At 42.8% G+C, this 23,147-nt stretch overlaps 1 protein-coding gene across 1 annotated transcript in view; it reads right to left on the bottom strand.

Moving 5' to 3' along the window:
* The window catches only part of LOC104510696 (protein sidekick-1-like), a gene marked incomplete at its 5' end in the record, with an annotated part of 154,640 nt that overhangs the window by 55,765 nt on the left and 75,728 nt on the right, over nucleotides 1–23,147 (bottom strand). Inside the window, 7 exon segments of the mRNA XM_010153029.1 lie at nucleotides 596–797; nucleotides 4,810–5,004; nucleotides 13,555–13,653; nucleotides 15,406–15,595; nucleotides 15,871–15,986; nucleotides 21,791–22,028; nucleotides 22,867–22,869. Coding sequence (XP_010151331.1) covers nucleotides 596–797; nucleotides 4,810–5,004; nucleotides 13,555–13,653; nucleotides 15,406–15,595; nucleotides 15,871–15,986; nucleotides 21,791–22,028; nucleotides 22,867–22,869 — 1,043 coding nt within the window.

Raw genomic sequence — 23,147 nt, 5'->3', positions numbered from 1 at the left:
GGATGCCCAAAGGGACCCACACCAGAGCAGTTCGTGAAGAGCTGCAGCCTGTGGCAAGGACTCACACTGGAGAAGTTGGAGGACTGTCTCCTGTGGGAGGGACCCCATGCTGGAGCAGGGACCCCAACCCCCATTCCCTGTCCTCCTGTGTCGCTGGAAGGGAGGAGGCAGAGAAAAGGGGAGCAAAGCTGATCCTGGGGAAAAGGAAGGGGTGAGGGGAAGGTTTTTTAATATATAGTTGTAGTTTTAATTATCCTACTGAAATTTGACTGGTAATAGAACGTGCTGGTTTGGGCTGGATAGAGCTAATTTTCTTCATGCCAGATTTTTTTCCCCCAGTCGAGTCTGTTTTGCCCGCAGTGGTAACAGGTCACTGATCCCTCCCTGCCCTTATCTCGACCCAGGAGCCTTTCGTTATATTTTCTCTCCCCTGCCCAGCTGAGAAGGGCAGAGACAGAGCAGCTTTAGGGGGCACCTGGTCTCAGCCAGGTCAACCCACCACAACTGTGAAGCTGAGCAATGCTTGCTTCTGCTTCCTAACTGTCAGAAGTGGAAAGTGTGGGAAACTCTATGCTAGCCTGGGATCATATGGTACCTTTCAATAACGCAGGATGTTGCCTCGTGGCTGATGGAAGAGGAGTAGGTTTGCCAGTCTCCGTTTGGCAGTTCTCGCACTTGTACTGTGAAATACCGTATTGGCGACGATCCATCACTTCCAGGGACCCACTTCAACAGCAGACTCCGCGACGACACATCACTCTGCGGGGTCATCAGCTGTCTGGGAGGTGCTGGTCGTTCTGCAATTAAACCATAATTTCCTACTGCTTTGGGAGGAAATTCAAGCTAACACAAAATGCGACAGCCTGGTCAGATTTTCAGTGGTAATGCCACAGGAGATTGAACTTCTGCATTTGCCCCATGAAGTATGCAAGCCATCCCATTCCTTAACCTTCTCCTGCAAAGAAGAGTGGCAAAACTGATTCTTATCTTCATGCATAAAAGCTCACCACTGAATGTACATTTTCCTAGCAACAGATCTCCAGCTCAGGGGTGTCTTAGCCTGGCAGGTTAAGGAAGAATCACTAGGACCAGCAGCCAAGCAACCCAAGGAAATCTTTAATGGAACTCTGCTATGCTTCAAGCTGCAGTTGCTCTTCTGACAGAATTTGCCTGTAAACTAGCTCACTTTTCAAACTGTGCTTTCTACTTGGTACCACGGGACCATGTTCTCTCTGTGCTACCTAGCATCTTCTTCCACCAGCTTCTCCCCAGTCAAGGCATGAAGAAGAGGGAGGGATGAGCTGGAACAGGCTGGTGTGTAGCAGAGTCCAAGTGGACAACTTAGAGCCGATACTGAATTCCTGCACCAGTTCTCTTCCCTGGCAAGGTACTGGGAACCATCAGCAGCTCCTGCTGTGCTTCCAAACCCCAGCTTGGAGATAGCGCAGGGCTGAGGCTTGAGTACCTGCTGCAGTTTGCTTCCAGATCTCCCCTCTCCTTCCCTTCACACCCAGTAACCTTGAACCTGCAAAGTCAAACCCGTCAGTGCCAATGCTGAGGGAGATCTCTCCAGATTAATTAACCGTACACCTTTTAGACGAGGCAGGGAATGGTAATGCAGGTGTAAGCATGCCAGTCCCCAACTGTTTCAATATAGATCTCCCTTCCCGTCACTGTGTCTCCGCACTCCATCGATTTCAATAGAGAAACTCTATAGAGTGAGGAATAATTGTTTAATTGTTTATCATGAAGATTATTGATTCTGATTAAAATGTGTGGCATGTAATAAAGCAGAAATTGATTGGAGACACAGCAGCGACTTGCTTTTGAGAAGCAATTCAATTCAACTTCATCAGCACTTGTTTCCATAAACACACCTCCGCCTGCCCGATCCCTCACAGCTCCGTATGGCGAGCACTTCATTTCCCTGCTATCCCCTAAAACCATTTCCTATATGTTTTGGCATTTCTCTGCAGCATGCTCTTGCTGACACCAGTGCCCAAAGATTTGTAAGCTATTAGCTGGAGGAAGCCCTCGGTACCAGCAGCCTGTGAGCCTGAGTGCAATGCGAAAGGTCAGTGCCTCACACTGACAGGCTGAGACAGGTATTCGGGGTTATTCCATCAGAGGAAGCGAGTGTCATGCAGGGATTTAATACTCTCTGCTGATAAGCTTTAACCAGCTTGCAGTTTTGGGCAGGTCAGATCTTGCAGTCAGTCTCCCATGATTGGGTTTCCTTCTGCTGCTAATGGGAGCTCTTCAAATCTCCTGTATTGCAAGATATACTTCCTGACTGTTTGTACAAAACCATTAGTATAAAGAATTTATTTATGGGAGTTTAGCCACAAGCAAATGCTAAGGTGAGCTGTTTGTGCAGGAATGTAATGCCAGGCCATATGACTCAATGGACTGCCTGTAATTTCTTGCTACGTTCACATTTTTTGTCTGAGTTCCGCCCTAATCACTGGTGTTGACTGTTCTGAAGGGTATCACACCACTATGTGGGTTCAATGCACTATGGAAGAACCTCTGGAGAATACAGCTACAATACAACTTGGGAGCTATAAATCACACATATCATTGTAAAATGTGAAAATTTATATTGGGATTATCCAAGGCATTTAAAAGGACAGAAGTGACTAATTTTGCTAATATTCAAGGGAATTTTTGTACGTACCTATCTTAGTATCAAGGACCACAAGGATATTAAACACATTTTTATTACTGGAAATTAAATACCTTTTCATTCTAGAATATTTATTGTCATGTATGCAAGTTTAAGGTGGGTTGGTTTGTTTGTTTACTGTTAGCAGAATAGCCGCACTGGATAAATTTCTTTATCATCCCCTCACATCAATCTTGCTGAAGTGAGATTACACATTCTTCTCTTTACACTTTACATACGGGATCACTCCAGTTAACTCTCAGTGCCCTGGGACTCGGTTCCATAGCATGCACAGAGACACAGCAGAGCCATCCATCAAAAAGAGAAAGGGCTCATTTCATACTATGACTTGCCTATTCAAGATAACCCTAAAGCACTGATAGCAACAAGGGATCATTGTTCCCGCAGTGGAGCTGGGAGTTCTGCCTTGAGCTATTGTGTATCCAGCAACAGCTTGTGCACAGTCTGGGAAATCTGAGCACATTTTATTGAAAAGGAGAGGCTCTGAGTTTTGAGTATTCACTTTTTTTTTGGCATGGTGGGATTTTTTTTTTTCTTTGAAACTTCCACGTGTTGGACTTCAAACTTCCACTTTGACAGCAATCAGATAAAGGTGGAAGAAACCCTGAGCTGATAAATCTCTTTGATGGATAGTATCTTTAGCAGTGGCGTTTCCTAATGCAGCTCTAGAGGTTCTTTCCCTGAGCACTGCACCGTTACGCACCAGGAAGGCTGCACATGACCTGGAGAGCTATGCCTGTGGGAACTGCAACACCACACAAACAGGCCGTAAGTAGCTTAAATGCACCCCCAACAGGTTCTCACTGCTGGGGGGTGACCACCAGGCCCATGTCTGCTCTTCTTAGAGGTGTTGTAGGAAAATAAAAAAGATGACATTGAGGGCAAATAGCATGGAAAATTCTTACTCTTGCACTGAATGATTTGCAAGGTGTAGAAAGGACTTAAAACAAGAGATTTCTTAGTGCAGCCACATTTTAAGAACTAGAAGTAAATATAATTGGCTGTACTGTAGTGCAAGACATGGGCAAGATCCAAGACGAGGCACACAAGCATACGCAAAACTGCTAAAAATAGTGTAAAGATGCCTATGGAGGTCTGCCTTAGTTACTGATGAAGTCTGCTCCCCTCTGAACTGTGATTTTTATAAATCACAAAAGTTGCAGGGTTCTAATTTTTGTGGGATAAGTTTTCTTAGAGATCAGTATCCAGACAGCACAATGGGTCAGCATGGCATGTGGCTCAAAATCCAGCGATGTGCAAAGAGCTGGTAAAGATACCCTGGCTAGTTTTGAGTTTTGAGTTTTCCAGCTCAAGACACTAGATTTAAAAAAAAAATCTTCATGCATAAGTAGAAAATACAGTTTTTCTAAGTGGCAGCTCTAGAGATTTGTTCTAAGGCCGGAGAATTGAGCAGTTTCTTGAGCCAAAGCCTTAGAAACAAGCAACGATGCAGAGCTGATTCTCTGCGCGTCTTTCACGTTTTGATAAGTTTAGTATCTAAGCATCTCGTTTCATTTATATACATGTAACTCCTGTTTTCTTCAAGTAGGTTCCCTACAGAACAGAATTTGATTGGAGATTCAGAATGCGAATTCTATGGCTGATGCAAAAAGCAGAAAATTCTGGGCAATGGAGATGCAAACACTCTGCTGGAGTGTACGGCAGTGAAAGGCCAGAGTAATTACTAGCACATTGGGTCAGGACTGAGGTACAATGGAGGAGCCGTGGAGAAATCCTGCAACATCACCGCCTCTCATTTTGCATTCCCTAATCAATATAATTCATCCATCACTTACTTTCTTAAGATTGCAATCTTTCTAGAAAACGAGAGAGTTGAAAAAAAAAGGTCTGACTGCAGAAGGAGGCTGCATATGGCCAATATAGCAGCTGATGGAAAAATCAATCTCCAACAGCCCGGCAGGTTAGAAGAACTGTGTCTCATAAAAGTCTGTCTTGCTCACCAGGTTTCTCAAATCAGGATGTTGCTATGGTTTGGGGCAGGTTTATGGGGTGAGAAGGAGGAGGCGTACAGGCTGTAGCCTGTTATTAAAATTCCCCTAAGTGCAGCGCGGGCTCCAAGGCATGCAACAGAAAGTACCTCAACCTGTGGCAGCAAGCATTACCTCTTTTTTCTGTTGTGATCACTGTGGCTTCCAGAGGCTCCCCCCAGCCCTGCCTGGTCTTGGCAGATGTCCGAAAGATGTATGCTGACTCAGGGGTGAGGTCCGTAGCAGTAAACTGCCTGACTGTTGAGCCAACCTCCACCGTCGTGAACTTGTTGGGGCTGCTGCTGGCCAGACGGTAGGCGATCTGATACCCTGAAATCACAGCACCGACACGAGAGAGGAAAAGGGTCAGGACTTTTTTCTAGCAGGTAAAAAAGCACCAAAAATATTAGTTTATTATAATTAATTGTTTATCTGAGACCAGAACAACGTAATTTGCTTCCTTTAGTGCCACACTTAGCTGTATGGCAGCCCTCCCCCAGTCAGATGCCATACCTCACGAGGGAAATCACACACAGTGGCACACACAAAGGTCTACTCAATATTATCTGCCATGAAACTAATCTCACTTTCCACCCTTTATGCCAATAAGATACAAAGCCAGTTTAATCTTTCCTGAGCATACTGGTACCTTTTTGGAAAGGCAAAGGAACAAACAGTCCATGCAACTAACGTCACCTGATTGGACCAGTTCGAGACAACACACGGTTTCAGTTTTCCACCCAAGCACATACACATGTGCACGCATGCGCGCTCACACGCTGTTCTGCCCTCTCATAGTTTCAGCATGGGCTCAGACTAAAGGTTCTTCAGCTACAGAGGAGCTGGATTGCCCAAACTGTGCAGCCCTCATTCCACTCAAGCAAAGGCTTGCCTGCGTTTTTTGCACTGGCCTTTTTCTCAGCTCTCTCACTCCCCTATAACTGCACAGCGAGTGCCAGAACTGCCAATAAAAGCATCCTTCTTCTGTCACTCAACACTGCTGCCCTTGCCCACAGCCCAAGGAAGAAGCCTGCAAGCTGTGAGGTCCTGCTTCAACCATGCGGCACTTAATAATCAATTTTGTTGATGCCTGTAAGTGATAACCCCCATTCCAACCTGCCTGACAATTAGGAGTTCACAGTTTAGCCTGTATTATTAACGATCCAACTGTGCAAAGGAGGGCTTCCAGAGTTCTCACGCACCACTAGCAACAACTGTCCCCCAAAGAGGGTCTGCCAAATGTTCAAATCCATTCTGCAAACCCGGCATTCGAATCAGGCTCTCACTTCTGGAGCTCGACCGTAACTTTCAGTCCAGCTGCTGACTTCCAAAATCAATTAATACCAGAACTGGTGTGGGGCTCTATTGCTCAAGCTGAATACAGTTGCATGATTAAACGCTTCATGGAGTTACACAGGGCAGAGGGCAGCCAACAAATCCAAATCAAACCAGCTGAAAACAAAACAGTCATGACATGATTCTGCCAACCCTCTGCTCATCTCCCGAATGACAAAGGGCTCTGCAGCACCTGAGACCATCTCTTTCTCTTGGAATTAATATCCCAGCCAGAGTCTGAACTCCCACCACATTTTGGCTGTAACAAGAAAAAGGGGAGCCAAACCTGGCATGCTTCATTCGTGAAGGTCAGTGCATGAAAACTGAGGGTTTTATCTTACCTGTGGCTATTAGACAAAATCAATGACATTTATTTCGCACTGTGAATATGCTACAATTCCTACAAGCTCACTCACAGAAAAGGCAGAAACAGAGTTCCTGCATTCTCCTGAATGAATACCATACTTGTGTGTGATGCACACTGTCACAAACAGTGGAATTTAATTGGGATACAGATGGTATTAATTTTGTGTGCTGATTCTCACCGTGCTGTTGATGATGGACCAGCATTTCCTTGTCCTTTTTTTCTTTGGCAGCTGCTAGGAGAGGTGAGACAACAGCCATAGCTGCCTCACATGGAACAAACTTGATCACACCGACACCCTGACAAGCGACTTGGCTTTTCTGAGCATCGGTGACTTCAGCCCGAGCTCCCACAGGCTGCAGTTACAAACAGGTTTGGGTACAGAGCCCATTCACTGACCCGCCTTAACGCGCTCCGGGCACCCACATTTGAAAATGGGCATCAGTGCAGAAAGGCTCCCAGCACCCCGAGAGGGCTCCCTCGTGCTGCCCGGGGTACCCTCACACCGTGGCACTGGTGTGACAGGCATATTCCTGCAGCAGCATTTTCCCCGCCGGGTGGATAGCGTTACACTACTCGATAAAAAGTGGCCTGATTTTTTTCAGAGCTCCTGAGCCTGCTTAGATCCCAGCAAAGTCTTAGGATCTTACACTTTGAACATTTCATTTTTCCACCTGCAAACCACCTTTTATCTACAGCACCAGCCCTCTCGTTACTGGTCCCATATATTTCACCAAAGTATTTCTGTATCTTTTAGTACTATATGGTATTTTGCTCTTCCTTTTTAAAGTCAGCTAGCAATGGGGAGAAGCAATGGATACACTACGATCTTTTTTTGTTTATACAGATGTGAAGAACACAGGAGTGAAAACCCCGGTGGCAGAATCTCAATAAGGGAGAAAAATAGTCAAAGAAAAGCACTGGGGAAATTTTTACAGCAGCAGGAAAGATGAAGAAAGAAGCAACTAAGATGGCTAAAGAAGTTTGATAAAGGGACGTAAGACGTAAAGAATAAGACCTGGAGGGAAACAGAGAATATTAAAAGAATAGAAAAGTTGATTTATCTAGTTATTAAAAGATAAGTATGATATCTGGGACACATACTCGTCGAGCAATTTCCTCTCTTTTCTAAACCTTTGTAAAATATAAAGTGTAGTTAAAATGTAAGGAGGGAATAGAAAGATAACTATTTACTGCTAAATGGTGGTACTCATGCTCGAAAGCCGATTACAAACACGCTCAGATTAGGCAAAGGAACACATACATATCTAGGCCATTATAATAACTGACACAAGAGTGGTTCCTTGGCTAGTGTAAGACTAATTTAGCCATGAGAAAGAAGAAATCGCTTGTCACAGCCTCTCTCTCTGACAGGCTCCACAAACTCCCTTTCAAAGCAGCCCATGAAAAACAGCATCAGCCTTCACTGTCCTCTCCTACATCTGCCGTGTTGGCTGACAGTCTGGGTAAATATCTGTTTTCCTGGAGATCTCAGGAAGACACAACGAGAGCCTCACCTTTACATATTTCCTCAGAAACTCAACACTTCCCTCGGTCTGATTCAAAGGGACATATCCAACCTCTGCACTTGAACTCAGCTCACTATTATTGCTACCTACAGACCATCCGAGAGATACCCAGTATCTTAATTTTGATCTGCTACATCACCTTCTCCTACTGGACGACTTGGGACAGCCAGCATACACACTGGCATGAAAAGCATCGTTTTCCCTTTTTTTTTTTTTTTCCCTCTCCTGAGTGACACAGAAGATGCAGTATTTAAACCACAGCTTGGATAATAATTAGGGCTAAGGCAAGATCAAAAAGATAAAATTATTAAGTTGATGAATTTCAGCAACAAGGGATGGGAGAAGACAGGAAATGTTAAGTGAAATCAAACGAGGCAAATCAATAGAGGTAAATGGAAAGTGTTCAAAGAGAAATTAATGTTTGCTCGAGGGCTGTAAGAGGCAATAACTGCAATTGCTGCAGTGGAGGAATAAGGAAGCTTCCTTCTCTTACTAGATTATGACAATAAGATGTTGCAGATGTCTTAGATAAAATAAAAATCAAAAGTTATGAGTGAAAGTAAAATCTTTAAAAGATGATCGGAGCAAACCTTTTCGGGAAAGGAATATCTCAGAGCATACGAAGCATTTGGATGGTGAATAAGAAGAATTCACATTGTTATCTTTTTTTCTCCCCTCTACAGCCTCAGATCTCTTCTGCTACTGGGAGTTCTGTGCTTCACCAGGCCAAAACAGCACAAAAAAAAAAAAAAAAAAAAAAAGCCCTGAAAGATCAGCTCTTCGGGAGTTTATTTATTCATTGAAACTAGGCTTATTTTTGCATTAGCATCTTTTCAAGTATTTTTTGCACAACTGCAAGCAGTTTCATGAGCTACGCTTTCTGAACTCAATAAATGGCAACAATCTGAACCGCCTGTTAAATGTTAGGTCATTGCAACACAACCAGTGGATTCCCCAAAGCAAACAGGCAGGAAGATGACAACACACCATGAATATCAAAAAGCTTTCAAGCTCATCACCATACAAAGCCCTTCAGAACTGACAGCACCCGTTCATGCAGGCCATGGTGCAGCAGAGATACAAACACTTATTAATTTGTCACAGAACTTGGGGAGAGCCAAATGCTATTGGGAGGTTACGGTCTGCCCGGTAGAGCAGCAATCCAGTTTGTTGATTTTACTGCTTATCTGTTTAAGGGCCAGCGGGTGTGCAAATGCAGTCTAGGATCAAAATATGAATTTGCAAACATGGATTACATCCAATTTTGATTCTAATTCTCAGTGGAGTTCTTACACTCTTTTGCAAAAAGCTTCAGGTAAATGCTAAATGCAAGGATACCGCAGGGAATACTAACCAGGGCCTGGAAGGATGCGGGTTGAGCTCTCATTTTCAGGGGAAGCTCATACCTAGAAATGCACATTAATGCATCATTTTACTTTAAAAGTATTTGAAGGAACTGTGTTGGGTGCTAGCTGAACTGAGCGCCGAAAAGAAGACGGAGTGAAGCCTCAGATGCTTAGTGTAACATTCCCAAAAGGAAAAGTGGAAATATCTAGCAGTTTTTCACAGTAAAATATTTAAACAAACAAACAAGTGGGTTTCCCTCTTGGTGCCTGCCAGTATTTCATCCTTCTAATCTCTCTCTGAAATGCTAGAACATGTTTTGATATAGATTACAAAAATGTTAGCTGCAAAGGTGCTTGTATACTCAGAGGACAAAGCTAGCAGAGCAGGAACATTAGTTCAAAGACTCTAAATATAAGTTGCTCTTGCAAAGCAAGTATTTTTTCTTTTGAACCCCACTAGTGAATAGAAGGGTACTGCACAAAATTACATTGACTTATTTTTTTCCAACAGTTCTACTTCAGTGCACTTGGGTGGTTACAATGGTATTTTGAAAGCTCATTACACTAATGAGATTTAAAAGGTTTACAGGAAAAAAATTAACTAGCAACCTTCACTTAGATTGCCACACATTGCTTTTTATCTATTTTTGAAACACTCCTCACTCCTTAGGAAAGATCAGAGAAGTACCCACCATGAGCAATTTTTACTTTGTGTCTCTGACATCAACAACTAACTACTTCCTCCATGAACCTCGGTGTTTCTACTATCCAAAAAAGAGCGAGAACTGTTGAATAAAGACAATGGACTTCAGAGGGGTGCACTGGGGGAACTGGCAGGTAATCTCACACCCCACAGTCCCCTCGGGAAGGAATTGTAAGGGAAAAAAGAATTCAGGTTAGCTGACTGTTTTAAAAGAGGCAAAAAAGAAAAAGAAAAAAAGGGTACCACTATCCCAATGCAGACAAAAGGTGTTAAGAGGCCAATATGTGTGTATTCAGAGCTCAATAATGACCTGAAAATCAAAACTGAATTGGACAAAAGTTGAAACAGGACACGTCTAAGGGAGCGTATAAATAGACAGCACAAGCATGTAGGGACAAAATCAGAATGGCTAAAGTGCAAAGTGAGTTATAACTGAAAGGGCATCAAAAGCAACGAGATGATTTTATAAATACATTAGAAGTCCAAGAAACAGACAGAGGACAGGTTGACTACTGGGAAGAAAAGATGAGCACAAAGACAGGTGAGACAGAAAAGAATGGACGGCCGATACCTCTGCTGCTTCATTTTCACACACAGAAAAAGTTGGTGCTGACTAGATACTTAACACAAATTAAAACTGACAACAATCTAAGTAGGGATGTAGGCTAGAATAGAAAATAAGTTACCAAATATTTAGTTAAGCTAGATATAATCAGGTCAGAAAGGCCAGATGAAATTTGCCCTGCACCTCATATAACTAGCTGGGCCCATCTCCAAATAAGCAGTGATTATGTTCAAGAATTTGTGGAGGACAGGTGACATCCCAGAATATTACTGAAGGGCAGAGTACCCTATCTCTTAAAATGGGGAAAGAGAAAACCGAGGAATTATGGACAAATCAAACTAGTTCAATACTCAGAAAGATCCTGGAAAAAAACATAAGTCAATATATAAGCAACCATGAGGCTAATAAAGCGCCAAGGAACAGCCAATATGTATTTGTCTGGAGCAAATAATAAATATCAAATAATCTATTTTCCATTTTGACAGTGTAATTAGCCAGGTGGAAAAAGTAGCTATGATCCACATTCACTTTAAGGATGACTTTAGTATGGTTACACACAGCCATGTCAAAGCAAACCAGAGAACCAGAAACCAGTAAAAATAATACACATCTTGACTCGAATACTTTAAAAAAAGTCAAAACGTTGTTATCAGTAGTTTGCTAACAAACCGTGCGTACGTATTACATAAGGTCTCATGATAACTCACGAGTCTAGTTCTGTTCAGTATTTTCATCAGTGACCTGGCTGATGGAATTGCCAGCCTACTAGCAAACTTCAGAAATAAAACCAAATTGTGAGTGGCTGTGAGCCCTTTAGAGGACAACAGCATGATTTAAAAAATTATCCCTATCTTGATAACGAGGAGAGATGGTCTGGAACCAGTATGATGAAATTCAATGCACCTGTGAATTATCACACTTACCTAAGAAAAAGCTTAATGTACATACGAAAAAGGGACCGACTGATCTGAAAGTGTACTGCAGAAAAAGGGTAGGAATTAATAGTGGGTCATAGACCTATTTAATTAGACTCACAGAATAGTTTGGGTTGGAAGGGACCTTTACATGTCATCTAGTTCCAACCCCCCTGCAGTGAGCAGGGACATCTTCAACTGGATCAGGCTGCTCAGAGTCCCATCCAGCCTGACCTTGAATGTTTCCAGGGATGGGCACCTACCACCTCTCTGGGCAACCTGTGCCAGTGCCTCACCACCCTTGCTGTAAGACGGGTCTGCTATCACATCCTCTCTGTTAGGGCTGTCTAATACCTGCCTTTAGAGTTCTCAACGCATTCCAGGGGTGCCCTGGATTGCCTATAGCTCATGGTGTTAGTTTTCCAGCAGATCTTGGGGTGGTCACCAGCAGGACAAGAGCCTGCAAGCACGATACCTCCATTTTTTTTGGAAAAAAAAAAAGCAAAGTCAAGCCAGTATCAAGTATCTTGGGACATGTTACTGGGAATGTACTATGCAAGACACTGGAGACAACAGTCCACAAGCTAACCGTGCCAAGCATTCTTTACAGGACATCCTTTCCCCTTCCTTCTAACCCTGCGTTTCTATGACTTTATCATCAGTGTAGCGGCAATGAGTAAGAACCAACTGAGAAGGGGATGCTTTGCACAAAGCACTGTGTGAAGACAACATAAAAGAGAGCTCCTATTCCACTGAGCTTGCAACTTCAGCAAATAAGGCTGACAAAGTGCAGCAACATCAGACACTGGAACACAGTGGGGAGAACAAAACCTCTTTTGTACTTTCTCATCATTTCTATCAAATGATTTTTTTTCTCCTTAACCACATCCTGTGATTCAAATCCCAATATCTACTGCAAGAAAGCTTCCAGGACACACAGTTCCTTAAAAAAGGCAACAAATCAAACCTACAAGACAACCTGGAAGCCAAACTTCCTTGAGCTGCAAGGAAACCCTGCGTCGATCTGTCTCCGGCAGCTAACCGCTGCCAAGCTTCACACAGGCTTTCTCGTCCTCAGAAAATCCCTGCAGCAGCTGCCTACGAATCCCATTTGATGACTTCCCTGCACCTGCAGGCATCAGGATCACTTTGGGAAACTAAACACCTGAGCAAACAATGAGTTCTTAACTCAAGATTTTAACGCCATGCAAACCCAGCCCTTTATTTGAAGGGATGCCACCGATGCAGTAGCATCTGAAGTAGGCACGCTCCACCCAGCAACGAAGGCTTTAGGAAATATTGCTGAAAGTCTACACACCAGCCTGAATGACTGCAGTGAAATTAGAAGCACAAAGGCTTTTGCTTCTGTTTTCAGATTTGAGAGACAAATCTTTCCTCAACAGCTAAAACTACCACAAAGGGTCTTTAACATCAGCAGAGAACACAAAACTGCTGGGTAACTATTAGCTACATAAATTTTAGAGGCAAGAACAGATTCTTACACTGTAAAAGTCTTCACGTTTTAAGTACAAGTAGTGGCTGGTGTACATATTGCAAAGGCATCCCAAAAGTTACGAAAGCAGGAAGGTAAGAAGGTTTCTCCCAAATTCCTGTCGTGCCTTGCTGCCTCTATTTCCCCTGATGAAAAGCCAAAAAGGAGTTAACTCCTTGCCACACGTCAGTTTTATCTAAAGGAAGCAGTAAAATGGAAACACGTATGAAACTGAAATGCTGGGCATGCCCAGCAAAAGTGAGCAGGGGGGTGAAGGAGAGGAAAATCCAGCTCTCCCCTGCTGCCGCTCTGCAGGCACGCTGCCCAACAGCCAGCCAAACACGTTACAAACCCAACTGCGGACGAGAAGAGAGATGACAATTCAGTGTCATGAATGACATATAATTCTGGCTCAGGACAACACACACCACGGAGCCAGGCAGCCTTTTCCTCCTCACCACAGGGTACCATGTCTCTCAGCTAACACCACCACCTTTTCTTTCCTTCAGCCATGGATTTGCTTATGTGCGGTTTCTGATCCAACGTGAAAGGGGAAGGAAAGCCCAACAGCTGGAGCTCGCTCTGGTCTGCAGCCCTCTCCTCCCTGCCCTGGGCCTGCTGCTCCCTCTTACCCAGAATAATTCCATTGGGCTCCTCCGGCGGCTGCCAAACAATCCGTACGGATGTCAGCCTCACCTCAGGGAACACCAGCCTCACGGGTGGCCCGGGAGCTGGAAAGAAAAACAGAGATCGTGCTAGCAAGCACTGCACATCAGAGGAATTACAAGTCCTCTGCTCATTTTACAGAGAAGGCAGCTCAAGCCGTACATGGCCAATAACAGATGGTTAAGAGAGCCTACGTACATACACAGCGTTAATTTATTCTGAGGGATCCTGTCCACGGCCAAATGCCTCCAGCACCCACAGACACCAAACAACACAGAACCAGAGCACCCTGAGCATTGTACCGCACTTGTGCAATGCGTTTAGCAGGATGCTCTGACAAAGGAGCTCTGACCTCGGAGTTATCTCCCAGCAGCGCAGCGGGGAGCCCCTGCGAGCCGCCCGCATCACCGCTAGATAACTGATTACATACCACGAAGCAAGTCACCGAGCTGCCTTTACAGAGAGTTATGTGTCAGCTTAATCTGCTTCATACCTGTTGGAACTGAATAATATCTCCTCCCTGTGTCATCAGCACCAGCTTTGAGCTGCCTTCTGATTTTACATGTGCATTTTAAACACTTGGGTCTGAGCAGGAGGACCCGAGGCAGGCGAGATGCACATTAATACAGACGGCTGGTGGCTGCACTGACCATCCCAGGTTCACAAGGTGAGGAGATGCTAATTCATACATTAGCATTTGCAAAATTTCCCCTTTGGCACAAATTCCACCTGCATTACCCTTGATGATACTTTTAATTAAGTTGAGCCCAGAGGAGACACAACATATTTATGTCAGGGGTATGGAGATGGAAGAGCAATTTGTATCATTTGCCAACATGCACTTAAGGAGGGAAACTGCTATAATGGGGTTGTCTAAAACAAACAGTTTTAAATATTTCTCATTATAGTCCAATATGTACATTTCAGTGAGTGCTTTTTCTCTCCCTGCAGAGTTCTGCTAACAGTAATTTCTCTTTGTTTCCTTTCAAAGAAAAGCCAAGTCCCCACACAGGCAGTGTGCTGAGAAAATGGCTAAAAAAGAGAAAGTCAGGGAGCTGCTGTCCCTGTTCCCAGCCCTGCGTGCTCCTACTCCCTTGCACTCCACAGAAAATGTCTTGTTAAGCCAGAGAGCTGAACGCATTTTCAGACCAACCAAATTACCTTAATGAAGTTGCTTGTAGAAACCAATGTTTTTTCCATTACTACTGAAAATATTTTGATGAAAAAAGAGAGACTTTTTTTTGGTATTCACCTTCATTGAGAGTAATAAACAGAAGCCTCTCGCACTGCTATTAACCTTCATTTAATACTGAAAAAGTAATGAAAATAAAAGTAACTTCTGCATCTGCAAAGCCGAAAGTATTTTAAAGAGTTGAGCTAGAAACCAATGTTTTTTCCATTACTACTGAAAATATTTTGATGAAAAAAGAGAGACTTTTTTTTGGTATTCACCTTCATTGAGAGTAATAAACAGAAGCCTCTCGCACTGCTATTAACCTTCATTTAATACTGAAAAAGTAATGAAAATAAAAGTAACTTCTGCATCTGCAAAGCCGAAAGTATTTTAAAGAGTTGAGCTAAATATCTTTCAGGAACGCTCCCCCCACACCAACGGGTTCGGCAGGACCAGGGAGAGAGGGTCGCTTGGGTTCCTTCAGCGCATCAAATTGCACTCAGGAGTCCCTAAGCTCATGGGAACTCCTGGAGGCAGTTGCAAAAGGAAACGGGTGTGATGAACTTTGAGAGTCCTCACTGACAGAAATCAGTGTTAAAGCAGTAGCAAAGATGACACTTACTTTGGTAACCTGTAAACTTACCATCATCCTTGGTTCTTTCTATAACTGCAGGAGAGCTGGGGACTCCATCTCCAATGCGAGTGAACGCCAACACCTGGATCTCATAGAGCACGTATTTCCGCAAGCCAGAGAGCAGGAAGGACTGTGTGTGGTTACCTCTTACGATCTGGCTCTTTGGTTCTGAGTCTAAATCTTTTGCTTTGAAAAGTATCTGCAGAACGAATGTATAAGAAATACAGAAAAAAAAGATTAGTACAGGAGGACTGAAAGAAGGGGTATGCATTTTATATTCCTCCTTTTCACAAAATATAAAATGAGATTATATTCACCAATGACCCATTTCAAAAACAGCACACTTCCTATACTTTCTCCAGCTGACTTAGGAATAATATAAATATTCAGCAGGTGAATAATAAATGCCAAATGCAAAAACATCTCCAGGTAGTGCATTAAAAACTAAGTAAGCATGAAACTCCAGTTGCACACCTTGTAACCCAGGACGAGACCATTCTGCTCGGACTCAGGGACGGCAGTCCATGTCAGGAGAATCTGGGTTGAACTCACGGCTTCAGCAGAGACATTCTCAGGAGGAGCAGAGGGAACTGGAATCACACGGCATAGCCAAAAGCAGAAATAGGTAAGACATACCAGATAATTTTGCTCCATTTCCCTATCTGCCTGGGAGTGTTCCAGGATCCCAAAGAAAAGTATTAAAATCCAAAAAGGCTCGACAATCTAGACAATCCCTTCTTGTATTCATTCTACATCACCTTTGTATTTCAGCCTGCTTCTCAGATTCTTGCCAGTTCATCTCAGAAATCACGTTTGTTAACACTGAGCTCACCACTTAATATTAGCCAGTGTCTACAGATAGTAAACATAGACAGATATGAATAAATGTCAGGTTCTATATATTTGCGGTAATTAAAATCAAGTTTAAATTGCTGGACTTCTACAGAAGTCTATCTCCGACTATTTCTTTCCCATACATTCTATTTCCCTATGCCAAAAGCTAGAATTCTTTATGAATGGGAGTTTATCTTATGGTACAATCTGTTCTACCAGGAAGTTTTATGCCACCCTGGCTTCCTATATTATCTGAAAGGAAATTATAGCACCTTGTCTAGAGTTAGCAATAATTCCAACCACTGGATCGTACTCCCAGTTCAATAAGAAGTTCTTTAACCTCTAAGCCTTTTGATTATGTGAGAGTGCTCAACATTTGCAATACATCAATTATAGACGGATACATTAACACAAGGTGTGTTTTCAGGGACTGATACGGTGTAAATGAAAGATATGCCTTTATGTTGCAAAATTGGCTCTTATGAAACTAGAAGCACCATTAGAACTGACGGCACAGGAACACTGTCATTTTCTTTGACTCGAGAGAAGAGCAAACTTGCATTTCCTAATGCCATTAAAACTCTAACCACTGCAGAACAACCACACAACAGCAAGCTTCTGTAGGCAAGCTTAACAGCACGCCGTGTTACGCAAGCAGGATTTGAGGCTATTTTTAAGAGTTCACATTTTATGCTGCCCTTTTGCATTTTATTTTCCTGTGGCATTTCCAACATCTGACGGATACAATCCTTTCTAAAGCATGACACACCTGTCAGACCACAAGAGAACATTTCACCAAGTTATGTTACACAAGCACTTATGGACAGTAAGGCTTGATTAGGTCCTGAATATATCACAAAAAGGAGCACAAATCTGTGCCAAAAGTAATGCTTTGCTGGCTGTCCGAATGAAAGCACAGATCTGCCGTTTTGAAGGCGAGCTCCTGAAGCTCCTAGCAACATGAACGAGATAATGAGTGTGACACCAGAATTAATATAAATTGAAAAAACAAACCCCAAAACCGCACCCCCCTTCCCCCTTGTGCACTCAAGGTTAACTACAGAGGGTCATTTCTGAAACAATTTCCCTGTTAGCAATTATATGGGACACGAGAAACAGCACCATCACACAACACTGCAGCAGAATAAAATCCAATTTTTTTTCCCCTCCAATGCTGAAGTGCTTTATTTTTAGTTTGGTTTTTTTTCTTTTTTTTTAAATCTTCTCCTAGATTTATCCCCCACAAGGATATAATTACGTTAAAGGAAAATAGATTGCCAGGAGCCATGAATGTCTTTGGATAGCTGCCATAACTTTGTCTGTAGATCTTCACAAAGAGCTACTCCCACATGAATCACTTCTGGAGAGAGAAAGGGTGGAGGTGGGTCGCAGGAAACCAGAATGCGTAGGGGAAAGAAACCCTTTCCAGCCCCATTTATTTTTATTTTATCTGGCTTGGAGCCTTTCAAGAGAGAAACAGTTGCTTTATTTGACAAATATTGCTTTTCCTCTTTGATCAGCAGCCACGAGATTTCCCGAATTCACAAAAGGTGGAGGCTGTGCCCGGGCTGGCCCTGCGTGCACGCTTGCTTTGAGGTGTGTGTACGACCACGCTGCTGGCAGGGGGACGCGAAAGCTAACAAAGGAGTGCATGGTCTATCGGAAGATTTATTAGCCCAGACTCCTCTTAATTCCCAGTGTCAGCCAGAGCAGCTAAATGTCCCCTCTCACTGGAAAGGAACTGAAGTCCAATGCCTAAATGGCAAAAATACTCGTGTTGACTGAGGGTGCTTTAATTCCCTGGTCCTCATATTAGTGCTGAGAATCTTATTCTACCATGGATGTATGAACTCAGGACCTGCCAGTGATATTATAGATCTTACTGCTGCTAGTCTTTTATCAAGTAATGGACTTTGATCAGCCCTTTAAGAATGAATTGAAACATAACCTTCATTTCTCCGACCGCTCTCCTCTCTCAGGATATCGGGATTCAAAGAAATTATAGTTTGCTAAGACTAATTAGTGGCTTGAGTGAGGCATATAGATCCCTCTTTCCTCTGCAAGCTCCCTTCTGTAACGCTGGTTTCCTTAACTGTTGCTCTGAAGACTTTGTTATAACCTCCAAAGCAGAGTTCTCATTAGTAACCTACAGGAACAGTACAGACGCCAAGCAAGAGTGTCCAAAAAAATCTCAGAGCTTTAACAAAATGAACCGGAAATACTGAAACTAAATGATGAGCTAATCCCGCAAACTGCCAGCTGCTCGATGCACTTCAGAAGATCAAACATATGAAATTGGAGAGTTACGGGCACTTTGGACTGCAACTTCAAAAAGAAGTCAGGTTTTTAAGGTTAGCCATGTTGCCATCTAAGATCATGCATCCTGTTTCTACGTCTGAAATAGCCATATTTGATACATAGCAAGTGATGCTGGTTTATGCCTCTAACTGGGCCAAAAGCAGCTTTTAATAAGTTAATCTGCTTTCCAGCTTTCTAAGAAAGCTAGATAGTGAGATGTAATGGTTCTCTCCTCTTTTAGAGCTCATTTTAGCTGAATCTCCATTACTCTTTTTTTGAAAGTAAAAACTAAGCTGGCATATTGTACGTCTGACGTCAATTAAGAAGTGCAAACTTAGAGCAAGGTTCATGGCAAAGGAAGCATAGCTGCAGTACACATCCATTTTGCCTATAAAATTAGATACAGCAGGCCAAATTCTCAGCTTGTATAAACTGACAAATCCCCGCAGTGACATTGGACCACATTTGAATTATCAAGTGATGCTTTATCACACTACAGTAACTGCTTCATGAAGGTCAGCCTCTGAAACATCAAGAGATTGATCCTCGCCATAGATTTGTGACCACGCTTGCATAGCAGCTGATTTTGTAAGACAAGTATACACACTCGTGTAGCTGAATATTAGAAGCCCAAAAATATTAAGGAACTCTGTTAGGTAGATGATTTTGTTTTTAAAGAGGGTTTATGTTTAAAAGGAAGCAGCCCTGTCAAGGTTGTTCTAATACGTTAGAAGTCTTCACATTTTCTTGCTATCTCTGTATTGTACCTACTATCACTGTTAATTTATGGAGTGGAATCTGAGCTTGTTACTCCACCATTATTTCACACTGTGAAATTTAATGAGTTATTTAATTTGTAACATTATAAAAACATTTTTGATTGATAAAAACTGTCCCATTTAAAAATCCTAATTCGTCCCCCTCCACCTTCAGCTGCTTGCAGCCCTATCTCAGATTTTAATTTTAGGGCTTCCCAACTGTTTTCTAAGGCTGGGTTACCAAAGCCCGCAGCATTATTTATTCTCTCAAAGTTTCTTTGGTTTCAAGATATTTTATATTCAAGAGCTTCAGAAACCAGAGAGTACCTGTAACATGCTCCTTTACTGTTAGCATGTGTGCTCAGCTATTAGCGATATGACTGCACATCCTAGAATAAACAGCGGTGTTAGAGTACAGCTTTATTTTCAATAAAGATTTTGGGCTCCAGTGGCCACACTGTCATTAGATGCCACGAGCTGATTTAGTGCCTGGGCTCTAACTTCTTAGGTTTCTTGGATGGCGTAAACCACAGAACTGTGAGTTCTGCCAACGAAGCACCAAGTGATCCTGGCCAAGACACCTCTGGCCAGCTGTGAGGGGTGTTTACAACCTGCAGCACCAGGCAAAACCAACTTCCTTAGGACACTGTGTCTACAAAATGGCAAAAGAAATATTTAGGACACCTGCTTTTAAAGTACTTTGAAAACATAAGCGATAAACAGAATTCTTCCTACAGTCCAGAAGACAGACCTAGGAATGCTTTGACCGTTCTGGCTTTAGATATCTTTTATTTGCATTTTAACCCCATCTGACTGTGCATAAAGGTCAACTGCAGATTTCCTGAAGTTCTCTCATGCAGCTTGCTGCTATGCCAGCATTTCTTGTATATTCTAAATCTAAGAAGATACAGCCAAAAGTCTGAGTCCTGACTTGCTCTACTCAAGAAATCAGATGTTAGTATCAAAGAAAACACATGAAAAAAAACAAATGAGTCCTTATGGCCTAGATCACAGCTTTGTGTTATTTTGATCCTGGTTTCTGTGTGCCTCCTACAATCAGTTTCATGTCAACCTTCTTCTAATACCACAAGAGAAAATGCCAAATACACACGTAACCTCTGATCTTTAGATGCTGAGCAAGAGCACTATAATCCTAAGGTTTTATGAAATCACTTAATCTTAGTATTTACTACATTTCAAAGGAAGTGTTTGAAGAGCAGCGGAAAGGAGAAAGCGGAGAATGCGGTATCTTTTTATTATGACACAAAACACTTCAAAACTATTTTGTCTGGGTCATGCTATCTCTAACTCCAGCACAAGCACGCTTTGTTTAAAATACCTCTGGCAATAGCTTTCCAATTACTACTTCCCAAAAAGCAACACTTTAACGGAAGGGGCTGACTTTGTTTAGCCTTCTCCTGAGCTAGTTCAAAGGACAGTTATCTGAACCAGCAGACCAAATCCTGCTGCGTACAGCACGCTCACGCTTCCCACCGAGTAACGCAGCGTCGTACAGAGCGCCCACACAGGCGTACGTGTACACATAAGCGTAGGGCATGCACAGGATTAAATTCTAAAACATTTTGAAGGGAGAAAAATAGGGAAAAAAATAATAATATCAGCGTTGAACCTTGCAGACATACAGGTAGTGAAGATCTTGTATTATTAAACTTTTAAACCACACACTTTTTATAATAAAGTTTAAATTTGCAGGTGTACGTAGGGTAGGTTTGGAAGTAGGTTTCGTGGAAGTTAATAGCTAGAGAGCAGCTTTTCAAGATCTACCTGTTGCTACTAAGCGAACGATAATTTACTGTTGCCTCAAATCCTGAGTCTGCTCCTGGTATTTGAAGCATCTTTGCTAGCATGGACCAATCTGCCAGACAATACAGTACCTGTGCTCCAGGAGGTCTATAGGCAGGTTATGTCTATAGAGCCTCGTACACACAATTTTAGAAGGCAGTTTGGAAAACGTGTCATCAGAAGCTCAGATAATGACTCTATTTCTATATGGGTAATCAGCTCTGTAAAATAACTTGTGCCCTTTTGAAATATTTGGTGCTTGAAATTAAATTTCAGATAATCAGAACTGTGAGAAAATCTGTCTCAGCCTAGAAGCAGACAGGAAGAGGGTGAGAATGAGGGTCAGTGGGGTACTAGGGAGGGGAAGCACAAGAGACCTGCTCAGCCAGAGAAGGCTGTATACAAGTCGTGTTGTCTGTACTGCTGCCAACCAGGGGCAGGAATGGGGAGAGGTTGCTTTGTTTGCTTGAAATGAATGACCTGCAGGTTTATGCATGAAAGCAGGGTAAGAATAAAATATATTAATATCTTCTTTAAATGCCTATGTCTTTTTTTTCTTTTCCTTTCACTTTAGATTTAATGGATCATCAAGCAAAAAAAAAAAAAAAAAGCCGAAGCAAACAAAAAGTCTGAACAAAAGGGCAGAACATGCTGAAGCTCTTGGTTGTGTCCTTCACAGCAGACATGGTGCTTTGACTTACCAGACTCCCGTGTACGACCTCTTACTACTTCACTCCACGGTCCTGCCCCGATGGCATTGAAAGCCTGGATCTGCAGTTCATACTCTGTCCACTCCTCCAGATCTTCAATCGTGTACTCTCTTTCCAATCGGTCATTAATAACCTTCGTCAAGGTGGGAGACGGCAGATCCACACGCCAGAACTTTATCCTGTACCCCACCGACTCCGGATTGCCATTATACTGTGTGTCGGGGAGGGGCTGGCAAACGACAGAAGGAAAAAGTACAATATTGCTAGAGAGAACACCCTGCCAGGCTTCCCAATCTATACCGAGGCTGCCAGAACTCATATAAAGCCACAGGAAGGCAGAAAAGATCAAGAGGTTGATTTTCTGTTTCCTTTATGTTTCACGATCTCTGTATTTCTGTGGTGCTTGAAATTTTCTTTTTCACCTTAATTTTGAACCCAAGAGATATGCTCAGAACCATGCCATTTGCTGTGGGTGTATCAACAGAGATGATATGAATACAATATATTTCAGAGCTTTGTGATTAATTATGGAAATGAATGATAAATTGCTGAAGCATGTAACAAATTCATTTATCGTACATTTTTTACTTTTTTTACTGACTCTCTGCCTACTCATTTATCAGCAGAGATTTATTCTAGTATTCTAACTCCCCAAGCAATTTCAGAGATTAAAATATGAAATAATTAGCCTACTTCATGAAGTTCAGAGTTTTCCCCCATAAAACTAACTCCATGATGCCATGGATGGCTGAGATGCAGTTCTGAATCACTGGGAAAGTTTGATACACACTAAGATTTCACAGCTTAGAAGACTGTGTCCCGCAGGCAAGCAGGGCTAGAAATGTGACCCTTATTCTGTAGGAAGGGAGGAATTCCCAGCTCCCAGGGGGATACTGATTCACCTGCAGGTCTTGAAAAAAAAAGAGATGAAACACTTTCAAATACTGATGTTATTAAGCATGAAAAAGGTATATCAGGTCATTTTTAGCTTAGCTGTTGCTCCTCCTGAACTCCACACAGTTTGACTCATGAAAAAGAGACGTCCAGGTAGCACAGCACGGAAGCACAACCTTAAAAATGTTTTCAAGTGTCTTGAGTTAATTTTGATGGAAGATGAATTGGGTTTTCATGTCAAGGTTTTGGTAGAAGGGAGCTACAGGGGGATTCTGTGAGAGGCCGCTAGAAGCTTCCCCTATGTCCAACGGAGCCAGTGCAGCCGGCTCCAAGAGGGACCTGCTGCTGGCCAAGGCTGAGCCCATCAGGGATGGTGATAGAGCCTCTGGGATAACGTGTTTGAGAAGGGGAAAAAACTGCACAGCAGCAGCCAAAGACAGGAGTGAGAGCATGC

The sequence above is a fragment of the Eurypyga helias genome, unplaced genomic scaffold, assembly GCF_000690775.1.
Source record: "Eurypyga helias isolate BGI_N326 unplaced genomic scaffold, ASM69077v1 scaffold5436, whole genome shotgun sequence".
NCBI lineage: Eukaryota > Metazoa > Chordata > Aves > Eurypygiformes > Eurypygidae > Eurypyga > Eurypyga helias.
This window is presented reverse-complemented; position numbering and strand designations above follow the sequence as displayed.